This window comes from Callorhinus ursinus, unplaced genomic scaffold, assembly GCF_003265705.2.
Source record: "Callorhinus ursinus isolate GAN/ISIS: 27379988/994484 unplaced genomic scaffold, GSC_fseal_2.0 scaffold4, whole genome shotgun sequence".
Classification (NCBI taxonomy): Eukaryota; Metazoa; Chordata; class Mammalia; order Carnivora; family Otariidae; genus Callorhinus; species Callorhinus ursinus.
The window spans coordinates 66,412,934-66,434,130 of record NW_027397066.1 but is presented as its reverse complement, the minus strand read 5'-3'; the positions used below and the strand labels follow the sequence as shown (position 1 = coordinate 66,434,130).

Sequence of the window (21,197 nt, the reverse complement as noted above, 5' to 3'; positions counted from 1 at the left end):
TCTAATGCAGATGGCCCAGAGAACAAAGTTTGAAATGAACTAAACTTCGTTTTGGTAATCCCACTAGGTCTCTTGAAGAAAAGTTCTCCTCCTAGTTAGGAGAGCAGTATCTCTAAAACAACGTTAACATTTTAAAGGTTCCATCATTTTTCTACTGAATGGAGAACTGACTGTGGGTGAAGTTTGACCACCTGTTACCGGGTCTTCTTTGCCCCTGGTGTGGGAAAGTGAAACTTTCATATCCTAGACTTGGTCATCTGCTGGTTATAATGGAGACTGAAACATCAGTTCATTTTTGCTTAGGCATTGTGTCATTTGGGGTACATTGGGTTTTGCTGTCCCAAAATAAAAGGAATAAAACTTAAGTTCACTTCTCATACGAGAGGTCTATCCAGGGTTGGCAAGGGGGTCGTGCTCGGTGCTATGACTCGGACCCTGGCTGACAGAGGCTTCATCCCCACACATGCTTCGCCGCCGTTGCCGACAGAGGCCTGGTTCTCGACGATTCTACTAGGAAGTGACAAACATCACGTAGCTTACATTTCATTGGTTAGGACACATTGCACAGTCTTATCTGAGAGCCACGCTCCCACCATGTGGCCAGATGGGAGGAACATTTCTGTGAACAGCCTATGACTGCCACAGGGTTCACACTAAATTTTTAAGACTTCTTTGGTCACTGTCATTCCTTTGAAGCAGGAGTAATGAAGAATCCGTGAAGAACCATCATCCTACAGAAATAGGGGAAAGGTGTGATCCATGGAGTTGAGATAGAGCACCAAATCACAAATATAAGGAACCATGCAAATAATAAATGAGAGAAATGCAATTCCATGGAACATCTTGACCACATCTACATTGTTTCCCCAGAGCAATGGGGATCAACAGTTTGGGGGAAGAGAAGCATTCTGCCTATGAAAGAAGCTGGATTTCACAATCCTCAGCTTCCTATCAGTTCGGATTCCCTATTATGAGGGCCCCAACAAACAGCAAATACCCAAATATGAAGTCCAAAAAAGGGAGCGTGCGTGACAAGGCTAGGTCCCTCACTGGAAAAGCAAAGGTCTTTTCATCAGCATAAAATATGCTTTTATTTCTCCTATCTTAGAAAAAAAAAGTCCCCAGGCGCCTCACTGGCTCAGTCAGTAGAGCATACGACTCTTGATCTCAGGGTCATGAGTTCAAGCCCCATGGTGGATGTAGAGATTACTTTGAAAAGATTTTTAAAAAGTCCCTATTTGCGGTCTCCAGTCCCTCTCTAATTCTCTCTTGAACCCAGTCTAATCATTGGAGCTCTTACTTCCGCCACTTTGTGGAACTGCTTTACTCATTCTCCAGAGACATCATGATAGTATATACGATGGTTAGTTCTTTTACAACCTTATCTAGACCCATAAGCACTACTTCGCAATTTGATCAATCCCTCCCCCTTCTCTGCTTAAAACGTTTTCTTCACTTTTCAGAGATCATGCCCTCTTAATTCGCTTCCTGCTTCACTGTCCATGCCTCTGCATCCTTTGCTGGGCCTTCTTCCTGACATCTTCACACTGGAGTGTCCCATGCCTCCGTCCTTGGAACTCTTCCCTTCCTCTCTACATCCACTCTGATGGTGGCTTCATCCAGTCTTCTTCTTTTAAATGCTGCCACATGCAGACCTCTCCCAATTCACCGGCTCAGACTTTTCTCTTGGATATTCAACTAACTTGTGACATCTCCACTTGTCATGTCAAGTACAGTTAAGTCCTAATCTTCAGACTCATTCCTCCCACAGTCTTCCCATCTAAGTTAAGGACAACTCATCTTTCGGATGCTCAGACTGAAACCTTGAAGTAATCTTAAAGTATGTTCTCTTCCTCTCACACCCACATCTGCCAGCAAACCCAGGCTGCTCTATCTTCAAATTATTCTAGAATTCATCCACCGCTACCCCCTGGTCCAGGCAACTTCCACCTCTCATGGACTTACATAATAGCCTACAAAAACTGGTCTCTCGCTTCCATCATCTGCTCCCTTCAGACTGTCCTCAACACAGCCAAATGGTCTTGTTAAAAGCTAAATGAGATCATCAACACTCCCCTACTTAAAACCCTCCAATGGCTTCTCTTGTACTTAGACTAAAAACCCCAAGCACTAAAATGCCCTGCAAAGGCCAAGAAGACCTGTCTCTCCACCTTTCATTCTCTTTATTCCATTCTCTCTGCCTCTTTAGGTTCCTCCAGTAGCCAGCATGCTCTGACCTCAGGACTTTTGCACTTGCTGAAACCTCCACCCTGGACGATCTTCCCCCAGATATTTACATTGCACCTTCTTTACCTCCTCCAAAGTTACCTTCTTACCGAGGCCTACCTGACCTCTAAAACTCAACCCCCTCAAGCACAACCCAGCACGACTACTCCTTCCAGCTTTATTTTGTTCGACAGCATTTTCTAAACATGGTCCTGTGATTAAAGTTCTAACATGCATAACACTGTCTTACACGTTTTACTTAGTTCAGTATCTCATTCTCTCTACCCCAAAAATGCAAGCTCCATGAGGGCAGGGATTTTTTTCCTTTTTTAGGGCAGAGATTTTTGCCTGCTCTGTACCTGAGGCAGAGGAAGGCTTGGACTCCGATCCCCTCAATCCTAACCCAAACCCAGCATTACCCACAGAGCTCTGCCCTTTGAGTAGTACACCTTCTACGATAGCTAAAACTCTCTGCCCCTTGAATAGTATTATCTTGCAGGAATGCAAAGGGAGGATGCCCACTGAAATGAGGGACTACAAAGACTGGGGAAGACTGGACCAAACCAGTCTGTGCCAAGATGGACCCCAGTGCTGAATTTCCTCCACCTACTTCCTCATTATACTACTAAAAATCATGCCCAGGGTGGACAGGTGACATGTTAAGAGAGACAGGCAATACATGTAGAAGCATGTTCTGTCCACTGTGCCTGCATGCCCACCTCCTGTCTCTCCCTGCCCCAACATGCTCAGATGTCCCCCCTCTCCCACCAACCCCCCTGCAAACTTTCCCTGGCCTTTGGTCTGAGAGCCAGCCTGCAGGACACTTCCCCCTTATGCTGTCTCCCTTGTGCATAAGCCCTCACAAAAGCCTTGCCTGGAATTCCCTTTTGGCCTCCTGTCAATTTCCATTACTTAGAGAGCCCAAGGACCCACGTCTGTCACATACCTGGCAACTAAACAGTGCCCAGCGGCACAGAGTTTAGTGGTTCATAAATACTTTCACAATAAATGACTGGTAGCTGCCCCCTTTTCCTTTTTTCTTTTTTCAAGATTTAATCTCTTATATATGAGCTGCTTGGGGCACCTGGGTGGCTCAGTTTGTTAAGCGTCTAACTCTTGATTTCGAATCAGGTCATGATCTCAGGGCTCGGAGACGGAGCCCCGCATCGGCTCTGCACTGGGTGTAATGCCGAGGTTTCTCTCTCTCCCTCTCCCTCTGCCACCCCCCTGCTCACACAGTCTCTCTCTCAAAAAAAATGTGAGCTGCTCAACATTCAAGTTATTTAGGAAACAATGGTAATATGGTGAGATTTCAGAGGATGCCATCATTCTCCTGCTTCCCATAGCAAACGGCTTTCCGCGTCTTGAGGAAGTTCTAGATTATAAAAAGGGTTATTTCTTATAATGTCTGCTGTAACTAGCACATGTTAAAGACCCACATTCTAAATAGGGCCTGAAATAATCCTCTACAAACTCTGTCCATACCAGACTTTCTTCTCGTGTAGCTTCAAAAATAAAATAGTAGGGATAACTGGGTTCTTACCTGATGAAAACTGCATTTTTTCATGTTTTTATGGTAAGAAGCTGAGCTGACCCTGTAGGCTATATTCAGATTTTTTAATTTAACTCATCAAAAACTCTCCCTACAAATGCTGTTTGGGCCAGGACAAAGAAAAAGCTGTAAGTTGTTGCATGAGTATTTCCAGAGAAAGCAGCACGAAGGGATTTATTTAACAGTCAATATTAGAATAATATCTAATACCACTAGACTTCTGTAAGCCAAATTTAGCTTTGTAGCCAGGGACAGTTAAGAGGAGCTGGAGGAAAAGGGCTTGGACCCAACACAGGAACAAAGTCGGGTGAGGGACTAAAAGTACCCCAGAGACAGACTGGGTGACTCACCTCTTGCATTGCCCTGGTAGGAGACAGTGGTCTCAAATTACAGGGGACTTCCAGATCATATCTCTAGTTCTATTAGGGATGGGCAGGAAGGAACAAAACTGGTGGAGGCACGAGGAAAAAGATAATGGGCATCACTTGTTTCCTCTCTGTCAGGAGGGTGAAGGGAAAGGAAAAATCAGACACTCTGTGGTTCCAGGTCTGGGCGTTTGGGAAGATGGGGACACTTGCAACGTCTAGCAGAACAAGAGATGCCACTGTCTGGAGGGAGGGAGGGAGGGGTGAGGAATGCCATCATCTGGATGCTCCTAACTGCTGCTTCAGCATAGCCCTTTCACAGCCCAGCTATACTGGAAGGGAGGAAAAAGTGTGTCCCCCACTCGGCACCATTTAAATTCACCAGTGACTGTTCCAATTACTGTGGCTGCCCAACCAATCACCAGAAAACTCAGCAGCATAAAATCACCATTTACTATGCTTGTGGAGGCTGGGGGTCAGAAATTCAGACAGGGCATGGCAGAGACAGCCTGTTTCTGCTCCTCGAGGTCTGGGTCTCAGCAGGCAGACTTGGGGGCTGGCCGTCAGTTGGGGGCCCTCGTTCCTCTCGTCCTGGTCTCTCCACCTGAGCGAATTTGGGCTCCCTCACAGCATGGAAGCTGGCTTCCCCAGAGCAAGTACCCCGACCCCAGCTCCTGCATAAAGGACAGGGATGCTGGCCTTTTTATAACCTAGCCTGGAGAGTCGAAGTCCTAGCGTGAAAAGCGCAGGTGGGAGGACAGCAGTGAAAACGGAGGAGTAAGGAACACCAAAGTCCCTCCCTCCAAAACACCAACATACACACTGGCAAAACCCGCCAAAATCAACTCTTTCAGCATTCTGGAAACTAAGTAAAAGCTCGCAGCAACCAGGGGGATGCTTAATCAAGAAAATCTAGCTGACTCTCAGTAAGAACAGAGAGCTTTGGGGTGTTTCAGCTTATCCTGGTCCCACGCCAGGCCCCCAGCTCAGTGGAGGCCTTGAAAGTAACAGCCTGTATTTCTGGTGCAGGAAAGACTACCAGAAGGAGAACAACGGGCCTCATTCACTAGGAATTATGCTTTTGAACTATGTATCCATCAGCCTGGGCTGCTATAACAAAATACCACAGACAAGGGGTTTTAAACAACAGAAGTTTGTTTTCTCACCCTTCCGGAAGGCTGAGAAGTCCAGGAACAAGGTTCTGGCTGATTTGATTTTTGGTGAGGGCTCCCTGGTGGGTCTCTTCTTCCTCTTACACAGGTATCAATCTGATTGGATTAGGACCCCACCCTTATAACCTCACTTAACTTTACCTCCTAAAAGCCCAAATCTCCAAAGAGTCACATGGGAGGTGAGGGCTTCCCAACATACGAATTTGAGAGAGGTGGCGGTGGGGGGGCACGAGAAACCCAATTCAGTCCATAGCAACCTGTTCAGTGGCTCCTTGGAGGACTGGCTCGAAGGGTTCATCTTTATCTTAGGTAACTAAGAATTCTGCCCGTGCCAAGGGAGCTACCGACGGGCACGTGTCGAAACCATTTAAAGGCAAATGTGTTAGTCACAGCTACCTGGAGGAATGGGTAACAGCTGGGGCGAACAATCCAGGAACGGAAAAGCTTGAGAGGAAAGAGTAGAGAATGAGATGCTTTGGCAAGTAAGGGCTTTGGAAAGCACTGACATTTCCCGGGTGTTAGGGGTTGAACTGTCACCCCCCAAAAATATATTGAAGTCCTAACCCGCAATACTTCTGAATGTGACCTTAATTGGAAATAGGCTCCCTGCAGATGTACTTAGTTAGGATGAGGTCGAGCTGGAGTTGGGTGGGCCCCTAATCCAACAGTACCCCAGTGCTTGTGAGCCGGCCACGTGAAGACGGAGAGGAAGGCGGTGAATGCCGCACGAAGATGGGAGGTGGGGCTACGCAATGTGTCTCCGAGCCGAGGAATGCTAAGGCCTGTCGGCTGTCAGGAGAAGCTCAGAGGCATGGCAGACTCTCCTTCAGTGCTTCCAGAAGGAACCGACCCTGCCAACACCCTGATTTCAGACTTTCGGCATCCAGAACTGAGATAACAGATTTGTTTCTTTAAGCCACCCTATTAATTGTTCTTTGAAGCCCTGGGAAACTAATACAAATAGGTCAGTGTTAAAAGAAGGTATATTTGTTTGTAACTCCTTTTTTTTCCTCCTGATTTAAAAGACACGACACGGAGCAGTAATTCTAAATCGGGTGATGGGCACGCAATGTACAAAGATGTCACTTGGGCCACGACATAAGCAGGGGGAGGGGAAAGTTGGCTGGGAGTAAGCTGGATGTGTATCTTATTACCAGACAAAATTGAAGCGACAAATGGTTCAACAATAATAGATGGAGCACTCAGTATTCTGCACTCAATAATGGACTAAACAATTGGAGAGAAGATGAAATGAGGCAACAAAAGACTGAAGCAACACTGTCCACCAACCAGACCTTAACAAACACCTCCAGACCTCTACCCGACAGCAGCCAAATACGCATTTTTCTTCAGTGCACAAAGAACATTCTCCAGTACAGACCATATGTCAGGCCACAAAACAACTCTTGATACATCTTAAAAGATCATACAAAGTATGTTCACGAAGTAAATGGCATGAAATGAGAAATCAATGAACAGAAGGAAATTTAGAAAGTTCACAAATATGTGGCACCTAAACAACACCCTCTTAAACAACCAAGGGTCAAAAAAGAAATCACAAGGGAAATAAGAAAATATTCTGAGACGATGAAAACAAAACGCACCATACCAAACCTACAGGATGCCGTGAGAGCAGGGCTGGGAGGTAAATTTAAAGCTATGACTGCACTGAAAAAGAAAGATCTCAAAGCAATAACCTAACTTTCCTCCTGAAGGAACTAGATGAACAAACTAAATGCAAAACAAGCAGAAGGAAAGAGAGAAGAGAGTGGAGGTAAGTAAAAATAGAGAGTCCATGAAACTACAAGTTGGTTCTTTGTAAACAAAATGGATACAAACAAAACTGATAAACCTTTAGCCTCACCTTCCCTCAACTTTTGTTCCTAGCACTCCAGACACTGCCCTTGTCTCATCCAAGCGCCACGGCCATTCACAACTTACTTGAATTCTTGGCGGCGTCAGACACACCCGAGCACCGCCTTCTTTACTGGGCTCTCCTGCCCACTCTCTTGGTTTTCGTCCCTCAGTGCCCAAACCATTTCTAGCTCCTTTGCTGGCTTCTCTCCTTGCTATTCCCTACTGTCGGAAACTAAGAGCTCTGTCCAGGCTCTCTATCAACGAACTTTTCTTATTTGGCCACAGCTCATGGCTTTGTTGTTGTTGTTCACTGTTTATTGACTGCCTCCCCCAAGAACGTATGCACCTGGAGAGTAGGATTGGACTTCGACCCCTTACAGCAAATTCATTACAGATGCCCTTAAATAGAACAAATGTTAACAGTTCGTACATTTTCCCCCCAGGATTTCTCCCAGCTGCCCCTATTTCTTTTATGCATGTACACATGCACACACAGACACACAAGACATATTGCATGGTTTGTTTGTTTGTTTTAAACACATACCTCAACACCAATATTTGAATGAATGACTTGGGCTAAATCTAAATGACTTGGGCAAGGAAGGTGAATTCTACTCCTGCTGGTTACTCCAATGTGTTAGCAAAAACTGAAAATGATTCTTAAATATTAGGTGAAAGATAACATTGTGCCCTCTGGGGCTCAAGCAGTGGGATAGTAAATTGGGTACATATTATATTCAACTTTGTACTCTGATGGGAATTTTTTTTTTTAAGATTTTATGTATTTATTTGACAGAGAGACACAGCGAGAGAGGGAACACAAGCAGGGGGAGTGGGGGAGGGAGAAGCAGGCTTCCCGCCGAGCAGGGAGCCCAATGTGGGGCTTGATCCCAGGACCCTGGGACCATGACCTGAGCCGAAGGCAGACGCTTAACGACTGAGCCACCCCAGGCGCCCCCCGATGGGGATTTTAAACCTGAAAACAAGTCCTTTTTCATACTGCAGTTGGAAAAACTGGCTATCCAAAAATGACTGTTTTGGGGTTTTGTTTGTTTTTTTTATGTGACTTAGGGAATAAAGGAGAAGAGGAATATTAATGGGTGGATTTTATTCAGGATTGTTGCCATTTTTTCCAAACTGCTCTGACTCTTGCAACATCATGCTACAGACTTTTAAGGATAATGAACTTTACTCATTTTTCTCTCCTAAGGCCACCTCTTAGCTACATCTGCTGTATCTGGTGGCCGCACACTTGATAAGGTCTCTGGAGCAACAGCACCATCTGCTGGGCAAAGACTGCTGTACACCCATCTCAGCAAATCGCCAGCGGCTCTCAATCTTTACCTTTCCTTGTGCGACTCCAAACTGGACAGCAGCTCAGGTTAGCAACTAAGGCTTGTCTTCCAGAAGGCCAAACAGGAAACCCTGTTACTCTAGAAATGCTGATAAGATCAGAGAAGCCCCTTTGTCTGAGGCTCCCCTTCTAAGAAATCAATTTGGGTTTTGGGGGTGCTTCGTTGGTTCAGTTGGTAGGGCTCACAACTCTTGATCTTGGGGCTTGTTTGAGCCTCATATTACTGCAGAAATTACTTAAAAATAAAACCTTTAAGGCACCTGGGTGGCTCATTCAGTTAAGCATCTGCCTTCACTCAGGTCATGATCCCAGGGTCAGGCTCCCTGCTCAGCGGGGAACCTGCTTGTCCCTCTCCCTCCGCGCTCCCCCCCCCCCCGCCCCGACCCCCCCCCTGTGTGTGTGTGTGTGTGTGTGTGTGTGTGCGCGCGCGCTCTCGTAAATAAATTTTTTAAAAGAAATCTTTTAAAAAAAGAAAACCTTTAAGAAATCAACTTGGGTTTTGATCCAAGATTGGAAATCAGTGGCATTGTAAGAAAGAGCACAACCGAGGTAGAAGATGTGGATTAACAAACAGGAATAAAAAAGGCCACAGTTTTAAGAAGTCTTTCTTCCCTATATTCTCTGCAAACAAAATGCTGAGAAAATTTAATGCCTTTGATCTCTTTTTGGAAATTCCAGAGGTGAGACTTTTTCCTCCTTCCCTTACTAAGGACCATGAATTTTTCTCAATTTACCACCTAGCTCACTACTTGCTTTCTAGGCATTTTTCCTTCCTCTTCACCAATCTATACCTCAAGTTCTTCCTAAGATCCTTTTCCATAACATTTAATTGTGAATGAGTTTCTTAGGGTCTAAGAAATATTCAACTTTTTTCCCTTCCTTTCACCTCCCACTCTGACAAACTGAAATTTGATATTGGAACGTTTTCTTTATTCCTGAATCTATTCTCAATTACTTAAAATAAATTAGTCTTGGGGTGCCCGGTCTGTCTCTTGATTTTGGCTCAGGTCTGATCTCAGGATTGTGAGATCGAGCCCCCACTGGGCTCCGAGCTCAGGGGATAGATTCTCTCTCTCCCTCTCCCTTTGCCCCTCCCCCCCTTCTCTCTCTTCCCCTCAATAAGTAAATAAGTAAGTTTTTCTGCTACCCTTTTCTTCACGGACAGGAAATGCCTCTTGCTGTACACTCAATTCCTATGTCCCCCTCAAAATCTGTATGTTGAAATCTAACCCCCAAGGTGATGGTATTTGGAGGTGGGGCCTTTGGTGGAACCCTCATAAATGGGATCAGGGCTATATATGTATGTATGTGTATATATATTCTATACACACACATACACATACACACATGTATATATTTTTTATGTGATCTCTATGCCCAACATGGGGCTCAAACCCAGGACCCCAAGATCAAGAGTCTCTGCTCTATCAACTGAGCTGGTCAAGCACCCCGGATTAGTGCCCTTATAAAAGTCACCCAAAGAACGCTCCTTTGCCCCTTCCACTATGTGAGGTTATAGAAAGACGACTTTGGTCTGTGAGGAAATGGGCTCTCACCAGTGAATTTGCCCGCACCATGATCTCAGACTTCCCAGCCTCCAGAACCATGAGAAATAAAATTTTGTTGTTTATAAGCCACCCAGGTCTCTGGGATTTTGTCAGAGCGGCCCAGAATAACAACACCTCTACCTCAATTCTCTTTGGACTACATACTGATCACCCTCCTTTTTCTTTAATTCCTTCCTTTCTTTTTTCTTTTTTGTTAAGTAGGCTCCAGCGTGGAGCCCAATGTGGAGCTCAATCTCACAACCTTGAGTGAGATCATGGCCTGAGCCGAAACCAAGAGTCAGAAGCTTACTTGACTTAGCCATCCAGGCACACTTAATTCCTTTCTAATCAAGACTCTGGTGCATAATTTTCTCTAATTTCTTCCTTACTTTTCCTATTATTCCTTTATTGGCATTAAGAGACAGCTTTCCTATCATCTTCTGATGAGCTTTTTTGAAAATCATAGGAAGTTCATCACTTTATTGCCATTTATGGCTTTATCATTTACAAATCACTACCATTTCCAAGATTTACTTAAACTCATTTCCCTTTTACTATCCTTCTACATTTTCATAGTCCTCAGACTTCTTAATTAGTTACTAGGAGATAAAAATCATCAACATAAAGTCTTTTATATTCCCTGTCCTCTCAAATTTGCAAAACTTTTTTGTATTCAAGGCATCCCCAAAATTATTCCTCCAGGATTCATTACAGCTTTTCTTAAGGAAACACGCCTCCTTCAAACATTGTTTTATATATCTCAAATGTAAGATTCTCAAAAATCTAAGAGACCCCACTCATAAGAGGAATGCTACTATCCAAATGAAATAATAACCCATGAGATCATATATGTATATATAACTCAAATAATAGTCAATAATTTTCCACTGGCATTGCATAAAACACATACACACACACACACACACACACACACACACACACAAGATTAAGGCAAAAACTAAAATAAAGTTCTTATTTTCTCAGTCTCTCTTCAGTTTGTCTTTTGCTTAGTACGGTTCAGGAACCTACATAAAACTGAATGGAGAAGAAAATGTTTTTATTAATAACCAACATGAAATTTGACATGACATCCCATTAGGATTGAACCAGGATAAATAATGCTGTTATAAAATTTACACTCTTCACATCCATTTCTGAGGAAAATATTACATTATTAGGGCTCTTCTAGAAGGGTCTTATGGAATGATTTCAGTAAACCTTTTGTTTTTCAATAGTAAATAGCAACCTATATTCTCAAACTGCTAAAAAGTAGTTAGAAAGGCAACTATAAAATCCATAATGATAACAACTGGCAGGATTAGGACTATTCTCTTAAACATTAAGTTGTATCAATGCACCGTTTTCATTGGTAAGGCAACCGCTTGCTGGGGGCGCCACAACGATTAGCTCAAGTTTCTTCAGTAAGAGATGCTTGCTTCATCAAGATTCAAATGAGCTTCCTCTCCCATTTTTGCTCTCTTTTGGAGCAGAAACAAATGGCTCTGTCTTTTGTATGAGGGAGGCTAATATTTTGAAATTCAGCTGTCACAATCTTCTAACTCATAATTTAAAAGGGGAATGAATTATAATAAGTCTGTGAATTACTTCCAGTTTTTAAAATAACAAGGCTTCTGAATAACTTCTCGAACCTACCTTTCCATGTCGGTAACATGACTTGATAAACATAACACGTGTGATCTGCACTGTGGTAATTCTTCTAACGGCTACATTTTGCCCTCAGTAAGGGTTAGAGTTGTGGTTTCAAACAATTTCTACATAGAAAGCATCTTTAAATAAGGTTCCTTTTCACTGAACAGAGATTTTTTTTTCCCCACTTCTGTGCCTGTGGAAGGCAATTTACACATACACATATATACACTTGCATACCCATGTGTGTGTATATATGGCTTTTTAAGTAAGTTACTTTGACAATTAGAATAAAACTAGACTACAGGGAGAAGTCTGTGAGGCCAGGCTGGTGTTCCTTACGGCTCCTGCTCTACGCTGAGGAGGGCAGGTACAGTTCGCTGAAGGATGTGATGAGGCTGTAGTAAGTCTTCTCATCGTCTGTCAGCCCCGCGTTGCCAGGTCTCACCACCACAGCGACGTGCACATCCGCTTCCTCGGCAGCGCTGGCCTCTGTGAGAATCAAAGTATATGTCAGAAACATCAACATGTGACGTCTGAGATTCGCTTCAAGGTAATCAGGGGCATGTGGGGGAGGAAGAAACAAGTCGGGCTCCTATCTGATCATTGTTGAAGCTAGAAGATGGGCATACGGGGGGCGGGGTCTAAGCACATTATTCTTTCTTTTATGTAATTGTAATACTTCTATAATAAAAAATGTTTAGAAATACATGACTGTACCTGGCAGACTAGAATGGGCTAGACTTCCCCGGCCTGGTGTATAGTGAAGAGCATATCCTAGATGTCTGAGCTTTTATTAAGTAGTTATGAACGCAGAAGGAAAGAGCCACATTCTGGCCACGACTTTCCTCCATTCCCTCTCATCAGCCGCACAGAAAACTGAGTGTTTCCCAAAAGTCAGGCTGTCAGTAATAATACCAGTCGGGGAGAGATGGGACCAATGGAAGCCCAAGACCCAATCAGGCCAAAGTCCCGGCTGTCACATCAGGAGCCCAAATATGCCCTACTCCCTGGCCAGCCTGCCCATGCTTTTTGCCTGGCAAACTTCTACTCCTCAAAGTTCAGCTCAAGTATCTTACCTTCCAGAATGACTGGAAGGTATTAGAGCAGCCCGTGTGCTCCTTTAGCGCTTTGTGTTTAGCTCTATCACCACTCTATGAACGGACACGTTATTACCTGTGGTCTCTTCTCATTAGACTGTGAGCGCCTTAAGATCAGTGACTGCATGGTGGGTGAAAGAAAAATAGTACTAGTAAAATAAAACTAGGTAAGCCAGGTACAGCAGGGGATATCTCTAACATGCCTTGGGTTACATTCCTCTCTCCATCCTGCGTACGTGTGAAAAATAACAGCTAATACCTTATATTAGTTTAGCACCTACGATGTACCAGGTATTCTTCTAGGAACAGACATATATGAACAAAACAAAGCTCCTGCCTTTGTGGAGCTCCCATTCTCATCTAAATCTTCACAACAACCCTGAGGTAGTTAGTATTACTATCCCCATTTTAGAGACATGGAAAGTGAGAGCTAGTGAGTGGCAGAGCTAAAGTTTGAAAGTGTGAGCCCGACTCTCTGGTCTGTGCTCTAGAACAAGGGCGAGCAAATGATGACCTGCCACGTACTTTTGTAAATAAAGTTTTATGAAAACACAGTCATGCCCGTTCATCTGTGTATTGTCTATGGCTGCTTTTCCACTACCAGGACAGAGTTTAAGAGTTGTAACAGAGACAGTAGGGCCTGCAGAGCCTAAAATACACTACCCGGCCCTTTGCAGAACGAGCTTGCCAACTCCTGCTCTAGAGCAATACTATTCCAAATGTGACCTGTGGACCTGTAGCAGGAGAATCACGTGCAAGCTTGTTAGAAATGCAGAATCTCTGGGGTGCCTGGGTGGCTCAGTGGGTTAAGCATCCGACTCTTGATTTCGGCTCAGGTCATGATCTCAGGGTCGTAGGACCAAGCCCTGCATCAGGCTCCGCACTCAGCAGGGAGTCAGCTGGAGATTCTCTCTCTCCCTCTGCCCCTCCCCCACTCGCTCACTCTCTAAATAAATACAATCTTTTTAAAAAATTAAAAAAAAAAAAGAAAAGAAATGCAGAATCTCAACTCCCCAACATGGAACTACTGAATTACGATCTGCAATTTAACACATGATTTCTCAGCACAGAAGGTAAGTTTTGATCAGAAGTTTCGAGGAAAAAAAAACTGCCAAGAGAGGAGGCATTCCGGGCAGACATAAAATACACGTATAAATATCGGAAGAATGGAGCGAGAGAGTGTGGGAGACAGGACACGGGTCAGGTGGGGCATATCTGAACAGACGGAGCAAAACTGGCAAAGAATCTGAACCACGTTCTATGGAGTTTAGATCTGGTGTAATAAGAAATCTCAGTGGCTTCCAAACCTTTGGAAAACAGTCACATCATCCGAACGGGCTAAAGGGCAGCAGTGCTGAAAGAGATGAGAAGTTCCCGGAGAGAGTAAGTGGGGCAGAGCTCTCTCTTCCATCGACCCACCTCAAGGGTCTAGCTTCTCTTCCTGTGAAAGGGCTGTCAGCTTCCCAGAGCAAACAAAGTGCTAAACCATCCCCTCTTCATGTGGAAATCCCTTCCTCCAGGTAAACTCTGCAGGGGTCATTCTACTCATCCCAGTCCTCAGCCTGACTGCCTCAAGCACAGCTCTCCTCTTGACTAGCAACCCACGATCCCAACTGAGTTGAGCTATCATGATGCACGTGGGACCTGACACTAGCTAGTGGCTGTTGCACATTCACCCTCTTACCCAGACCACCACCAGGCAAGTGTTGTCCCTAAGCATCTATTCGCCTTGCTGGCATAATACTGACTTAAAACCCTGGACCGCCCTCCTTTCCTCCGAGAGGAAAAAGTCTTTCGGATCTCTCTTTCATACTTGGATGTTATCTGGGATATCAACTTAGTCTTCCATTCTGCCTTGGCAATGGAGTCTGGGCATGTGGTACCAAAAACACAGGATCAGAAATAATAGAAAAGAACAAGGCAAGCGGCCAGCTGCCTGGCCCCATCCCAGCTACACATGAGCCCAGTTCTGGCCCCACTGCCTAAATGGGTGTGGAGCTGGCAAAAGATGAGGGACAAGAACAAAACCTCCGTGCAGAGACCTTGGAGAAAGCTAATTTTGTTTTGAGGCCAATCTGGGGATTATCTCTATTCGCTAAAGTTAAGAATAGTTTCTGGGACTGCAGCCCAAGGAAATGGCTTAAAAGAGAAAGACATAAAATTATAGATGTACTATGATAACAACTAGAAAAGAAAATGTGGCTAAAGACAGGAATATGAAGAACCTGTATGCGATCTTACTAGAGCAGGGATGATAATTATTAATAGTAGCCAAAAAGTGAGGAATGGGGCGAAGATCTGGGGATCACAACACATTCAATCCCAGAATAATCAGGACAGGTTGACTACATGGGGAGCTCCAGCCACAAAGCAGCTCTCTAATTCTAAGCCTGCAGAAACTTACCATCCAAAGACTAGGAAATAAAACAGAGGGCAAACCACGGATCTGCCTCTCCAACAGCCTCTTTCATATGAATGATGACAGAAAAGCAATTCACAGATTAAAGCAGCTAACCTCAGCAGAGCAAGGCCTAGCTATCTCCTTTCCATAAGGAACAAAATAAAGTAAAAGGTCTTCAAATTACCCTTCCTCACAGAGACTGTGTTCCACACCCTGAACCTATGGAGACAGTAAAGCAACCTCCTCACCCCACTACTCTAAGCGCCCAAAAGCCATTCACAAGGGAGGGTATATCATAGCTTTGAATTGGCAAAAGTTTCTATAGAGAAATTAGATAGGCAAATATTTACAATCCAGGGTAGAGGCCAGGTGAAATGGCTTTGTCAAGGCTGATGCTCACCGATGGTACATTTATGCGGCCTGGCGACCTAGTTACACAGGGAACCCTGAAGCAGTGTGTCCGTGCGTCTGTCTGTTCCTCTCCTTCAGTGCGGTCCAAAAGTAGATGTAAAGTTCTCCAGGATGCAGAAAACAGTTTTGTAGAAACCCTTGGACTCTGAAGCTGACCCAAGCCAGGACATGTAAGACATGCAATCTGCTGAGTTTTTAAAACTCAAGATAACAAATGGCTGTGATCTGGTACCATGTACCTGGATCAAAGCTTTCAGTCTACATTCACCAAGGCCTGAAATTTAACAATTACTGAACGTCTACTGTATGTCAGGTAAAATTAAGTCTTTCCTTCTCTAGAAAACATTATAACTTTTTGAAGGCATTACATGATCTATGCTGCTTAAGATTTTTTTTTTTAAACCACTTAGCAAAGTGGTTTAAACTTAGCAATACTTGATATATACCTCTAACTCTTGCCTAACACAACAGACCAAAAGCTCAAAGGTCAGCAGCAGAGAAAGAATACTGTTCATACACACTACCTCTGGTAAGATATCTTTGTCAGCAGCTTGGATTTGCCTCTGGGCCCTATCTCTAAAAGTCCCAGGGGGTAGGGGTGACTCTAGTTCCATGACAAGATAGGAAAGACCAGAGAGAGGGAGACGGCCTACCGACTCCAAGGGCCCCAGGAGTCACAAAAAGCCAACCTGGCAAGAGAGCACCCAGCCCTTGGCCTCTTTCCCTAAATGCCCTTCCCCATCCTGCTGACCCAGACAGAATGTCAGGGCGGCTGCACGGTACACAAACTCCTGCTCTGGGGTAGATGGGAGGTGAAACTTACAATCCAAAGTGAGCAGAAGGAACACAAATATAAAGAACTGCCCTCAAATACAGGTGCAATTATAAACACACCAAAAGTGGGCCCCCTGGGAGATGCACAAACTCTAAGGACAATGAGTGCACAATCCAAAGCTGGAGCCAGGTGGGGGAGGGTGGGAAAGCCTTACCCAGCAGAGGCTTCCAGAGGAGAACCAGAGCCCAACCTTCGGCCGGCAGCCACTACCACTTCACCTGCAGCTGCTTGTTTCCTCATTCACTACAGTTTCCTGCTGTAATTCTCTAGAGGGTCTCCATTCTCACACAGGAGCTGGAGTGTGAGTTTTACATTTGGTCCAAAGTACTCTTGAACTCACTGAAATTACCAATACAGTACAGTATATACTGTTACTTGCATTCACTCTTTAAAGTAATAACATACTATATATAACAAGAGGGCCATGGTGGCTAAAAAAGATGCCTGTCTTTAAACAGGTGAATCACGAGCAACAAGGCCAGAGGTTCAGAGCATGAGGGGTGCTTGGGGCCTGAGATCCCCTGAGGGAAGGTAGAGAGGAGGCTCCTACTCACTGTGGGGCAGTGCTCATCAACTGGAACAAAGAGGCAAAAATGAGTTCTCTTTTCCTATAGCTTTTTGTTTCTTTTTTTGTTTTTAGCTTATGTCACTGCTGTTAAATTCACATGATCAGGTCCATTATGTGTATAACATATACTTTATGTCTCTAACTAACCATGCACCTACCCTCATACCCTTGCCTGCATGCTCCTTCCCACAATGACATCCCTTAAACTCTCCTTTGTTATTTTACCATTTCGTGTGTGTGTGTGTGTGTGTGTGTGTGTGTGTGTGTGTGTGTGTACACGTACAGAAGGATGGGTGGGGAACCATGGATAAGAGTTACATTGAGAAGATCCAGTCTTTCCAGTGCCCCTTGCCCACACACAACCCCCAAGGATGGGGAAATGGAGAGAAACATGGATCAGTTGGTTCATGGCTTCTTTTTATAAACCTGTTTCATTTTTCAAGGGTCCACACAAATTTTCTTTACAGAGGCCATGTGTCTGCAGAGCCAGGCTCAGCACCTACCCTGGAGTATACAATATAAGGAGTCACATTACTCACCTAGAGTAACGTCCGTTAGAAACAAGATGTTGTTGGTTGAGCACCCAATGCTGCTTGCAATCTTTCGGTAACTCTCACTCTCCACTTTGTGTCCAATCTTGGTATCAAAGTGCCCATCAACAAGCTGCACACAGGGAAAGAAAAGACTAATGTTATAAATACACTTGCAACCCAACCCTTTGTCTCTCCTCCATTTGCTCTGAAATACGTTAACAATCATAGTGATTTTGTCCCTTCAATAAATAATTCCTTAATAGAGAACTTTATGCAGGCTACAGAAAATAAAGTAAGATCTTATAGAAATAAACATTTGGACGAAAACTACCAATTCAATGTATATAAAATCATGTTACAATTTACTTGGTTTTCTTTGATTAGCATGAATTTTATATCCAAAATCTTTTAAAATATACATGCCCATGTTCCTTTGAAGAAATATTTGATAGATACTTGGGGAAGTACTTGAATGAAATAATATCAAAACTGTTAAAAAAAATACATACATGCCCGACTTTCTATCCTTAAAACCCTGGGCGCCTGGGTGGCTCAGTTGGTTAAGCGACTGCCTTCGGCTATCCTTAAAACCCTATTTGCACTCAAATTACTTATTGGACTCGGTTTCACTCCTGATGACAGGTCCTGAACATTGTCCTTTTGATCCCAGAATGAACAGATTTCTCTAACCTGCCTCATTATTAAGCTGCTACTTAACTTTCTTTCTCTGCTGCTGACCTTTGAGCTTTTGGTCTATTGTGTTAGGCAAGAGTTAGAGGTATATAAGCAAGTACATTTTTATCACTGAATTCAGTAAGTAACTATTGTGTATTATCTACTATCACCTTACTGTCTGTTCCATCAGAGAGCACAAAAGAGTAGCTTACATCTGTATTCAGAGGAGATACACGTATTAAAGGGTCTTATTCCTGATTTAATATTTGATTTAAACTAAGATAAAACGCAGGGAAGTACTAAAATGAGAATACGACATCTCCAAAGACAAAGTGTTCTCTGTGCATGGTAGAGGCTCAATAAGTATTTATTTAAAAGATAGGTGGCTGAGTGACCTACTGCATTTCACTAAGCTCAGCCTGTATTCGGTTAGTTGGCTTTCTTTTTAAAGTCCTAAATGCGAGGCACCTGGGTGACTCAGTCATTAAGCGCCTGCCTTCGGCTCAGGTCATGATCCCAGGGTCCTAGGATCGAGCCCCGCATCGGGCTCCCTGCTCAGCGGGACGCCTGCTTCTCCCTCTCCCACTCCTGCTTGTGTTATCTCTCTGTCAAAAAAATAAATAAAATCTTAAAAAAAAAAAGTCCTAAATGCCTTCCCTTTTCCCAGTGCCCACCCTGTCCCCAGAGGGCGCAAGGATGGTGGGACAGAGGAGCTGGCAGGAATTTTCTCATCTACAAGAAAGGTAACAGGTGGCCTTAACATATCACCATTTGATAACACACCCAGTTCTCTTACAGAAGAATGAGGTTTCTGCTAAAATAAAATCTGTTTTCTCTCCAAGGTGCCAGAAACAAATGAATCTACCTTGCACTCGTTTCGTTAAAGAAGTGTATGTGTGCATGTGTTTGGATGGGGCACGTGCCACTATTGTACTGCTGCTCACCAGCTACTTGAAACAACCAGAAGTGGGCCATTAGTTTCATCTGCGTGGACAATTTTCTAATGTTGGCAAGAAAGCTGATTTACAAGCCAGCTCGTATCTTATTAGCTGTATTACATATACATATATATATTCTTGACCCCCCCATCCCAGACCTGCCAATGCAGATGTGCTAGGAAGCACGGCCCAGGGATCTACACTTTGAACAAACTCCCCTGGTGATCGTTACTAACAACAGCTTAAGAACCTCCGATGCCAAGACCAGTACGACAGAAACATTTCACCCTTCCCTCGAATGCATTCACCAGTCTATCCACTTTTCTTTACCACCTGCTTAGCATATATACATGCGGTGATCTGAATGCTGACTTAGCTTATAACTGTAGGATATTCCTTTAAGATTCATTATTTCATGCTTTGATAGCGTCAGAGAAACAGAGTAATCGGGTAACCTACCTCAAGAATATCTCCCTCTGTAGAATGCCCAAATAATAGCTTCTGGGCCTCTACACTCCCTGAAGAATAGATATACACTTTCATTCCAGCCTCTCTCCATTTCCGGACTGCTGGAACTACATCTTCGAAGAACCTAGAGGAAAGACCATCAAGTTCAAATGCAGGAACATGGTATCTAGCCTGATGAAAACCAGTCAAAATAGCTTTAACAAGTTTCTTTTATTTGAGCCCAATTAAGTCACCATGAGAAGCACCTTCCAAGAGACTGCGAACTCCTGCTGACCTAACAAGCTTGTCACTGGGACTCCAGAACCACAGCAGATTAGAAGCAACAATGTAGGTGGAGAGACAAGTTTTTGACAGACAGCCACACTAACGACAGTAAAAAGTGATTACAAATAAGGGATGAAATAAAGTGCTTTTTTAAATTCCCAAGGAACTAAAAAAAAATAACAATTATGTAATCTTCGATGTAATTATGACAAGAGGTTACATGATGTCCAGTGGGCCTTCAGAAAGCATGGAAATGCCTTTAAAAAGATTTGCTCCCAAACAGTTACAAGAAAAACATTTGCGGGTTCAAAGCTACTCATATGTGACTAGCTAGAAAATGGAACTCCATTTCTTGAGAACTAAGAAAACCTAAAGGTTTTAAAATATAGAAAAAAATTACCTAACAAAACAGTTAAGAGACTTGTACCATCTCACATTAGCTAATCGGCAAACAGTGCCTAGTTTTTCTGATTCCTGACACAAAGTCCTGCTTCCCCCTTCACCGTCTTCCATATTCGGTGGTGGAATTATCGCAGAAATAGGTGAAAAGAGAAGCACAAGGAACTTGGAATGTGGAACCATTTTTAAAAGATTAACTGGAAAATGTCAGGGAAATCTCCTACTGGATAAAACAGCCTAATGGATTACACTAATTGAAAGAAAGAGATGAACTAGTTTGAAACCAGCACACATAATTGTGGGTTACTTTGTGCCGTTATTTGCAATCATAGAGACAGGATTTTTCCACGTTGAATCTGCAGATTGTTATTGTTCCAACTCAGGGCTTAGAAGTCTAAAGTAATTTATTTCAAGTCTCTGGTTTTATAATTAAGGAAACCAGTCCGAGACAAGGAAGGACTAACTATAACTAGTTCGAGCATCCTCTCTCGGCTCCACTCTTTAGTGTTTTATATAGTGAACTAGTGGATATTCTAATGCATCCTTTAAAAAGTGGAAGCCCCCTGGGGTGCTTGGGTGGCTCAGTCAGTTAAGGTGAAGCATCTGACTTCGGCTCAGGTGATGATCTTAGGGCCCTGGGCTTGAGCCCAGGAATCAGGCTCCTCGCTCAGCGGGGAGTCAGCTTCTCTTCTCCCTTTGCCCTGCGCACGCTAAGAAATAAATAAAATCTTAAAAAAAAATATGAAAAAGTGGAAGCCCCTTGTAAAGTACATAAATAAAGGAATGGCATTTCATTCGATAGAAAAACAAAAGAAATATAGCAACTAGAAGTAGTCTTAGATCTTAGGGTGTACGTCAGGCAATGACCCAAAATCCTTAGTGGCA

General features: G+C 43.7%; 1 protein-coding gene across 6 annotated transcripts in view; it reads right to left on the bottom strand.

The window, feature by feature from the left end:
• Positions 1–11,109: 11,109 nt before the first annotated feature.
• Positions 11,110–21,197, bottom strand: part of ENOPH1 (enolase-phosphatase 1) — a 39,955-nt gene continuing 29,867 nt past the window's right edge. For all 6 annotated transcript variants that reach the window (XM_073891863.1, XM_073891861.1, XM_073891862.1 and 3 more), the window contains exons 4-6: positions 19,641–19,773; positions 17,575–17,698; positions 11,110–12,212 (exon numbers count right to left, since the gene is read on the bottom strand). In XM_073891863.1, the coding sequence (XP_073747964.1) occupies positions 12,073–12,212; positions 17,575–17,698; positions 19,641–19,773 (397 nt within the window). In that variant the 3' untranslated portion in view covers positions 11,110–12,072. The remainder of the gene's footprint in view (positions 12,213–17,574; positions 17,699–19,640; positions 19,774–21,197) is intronic.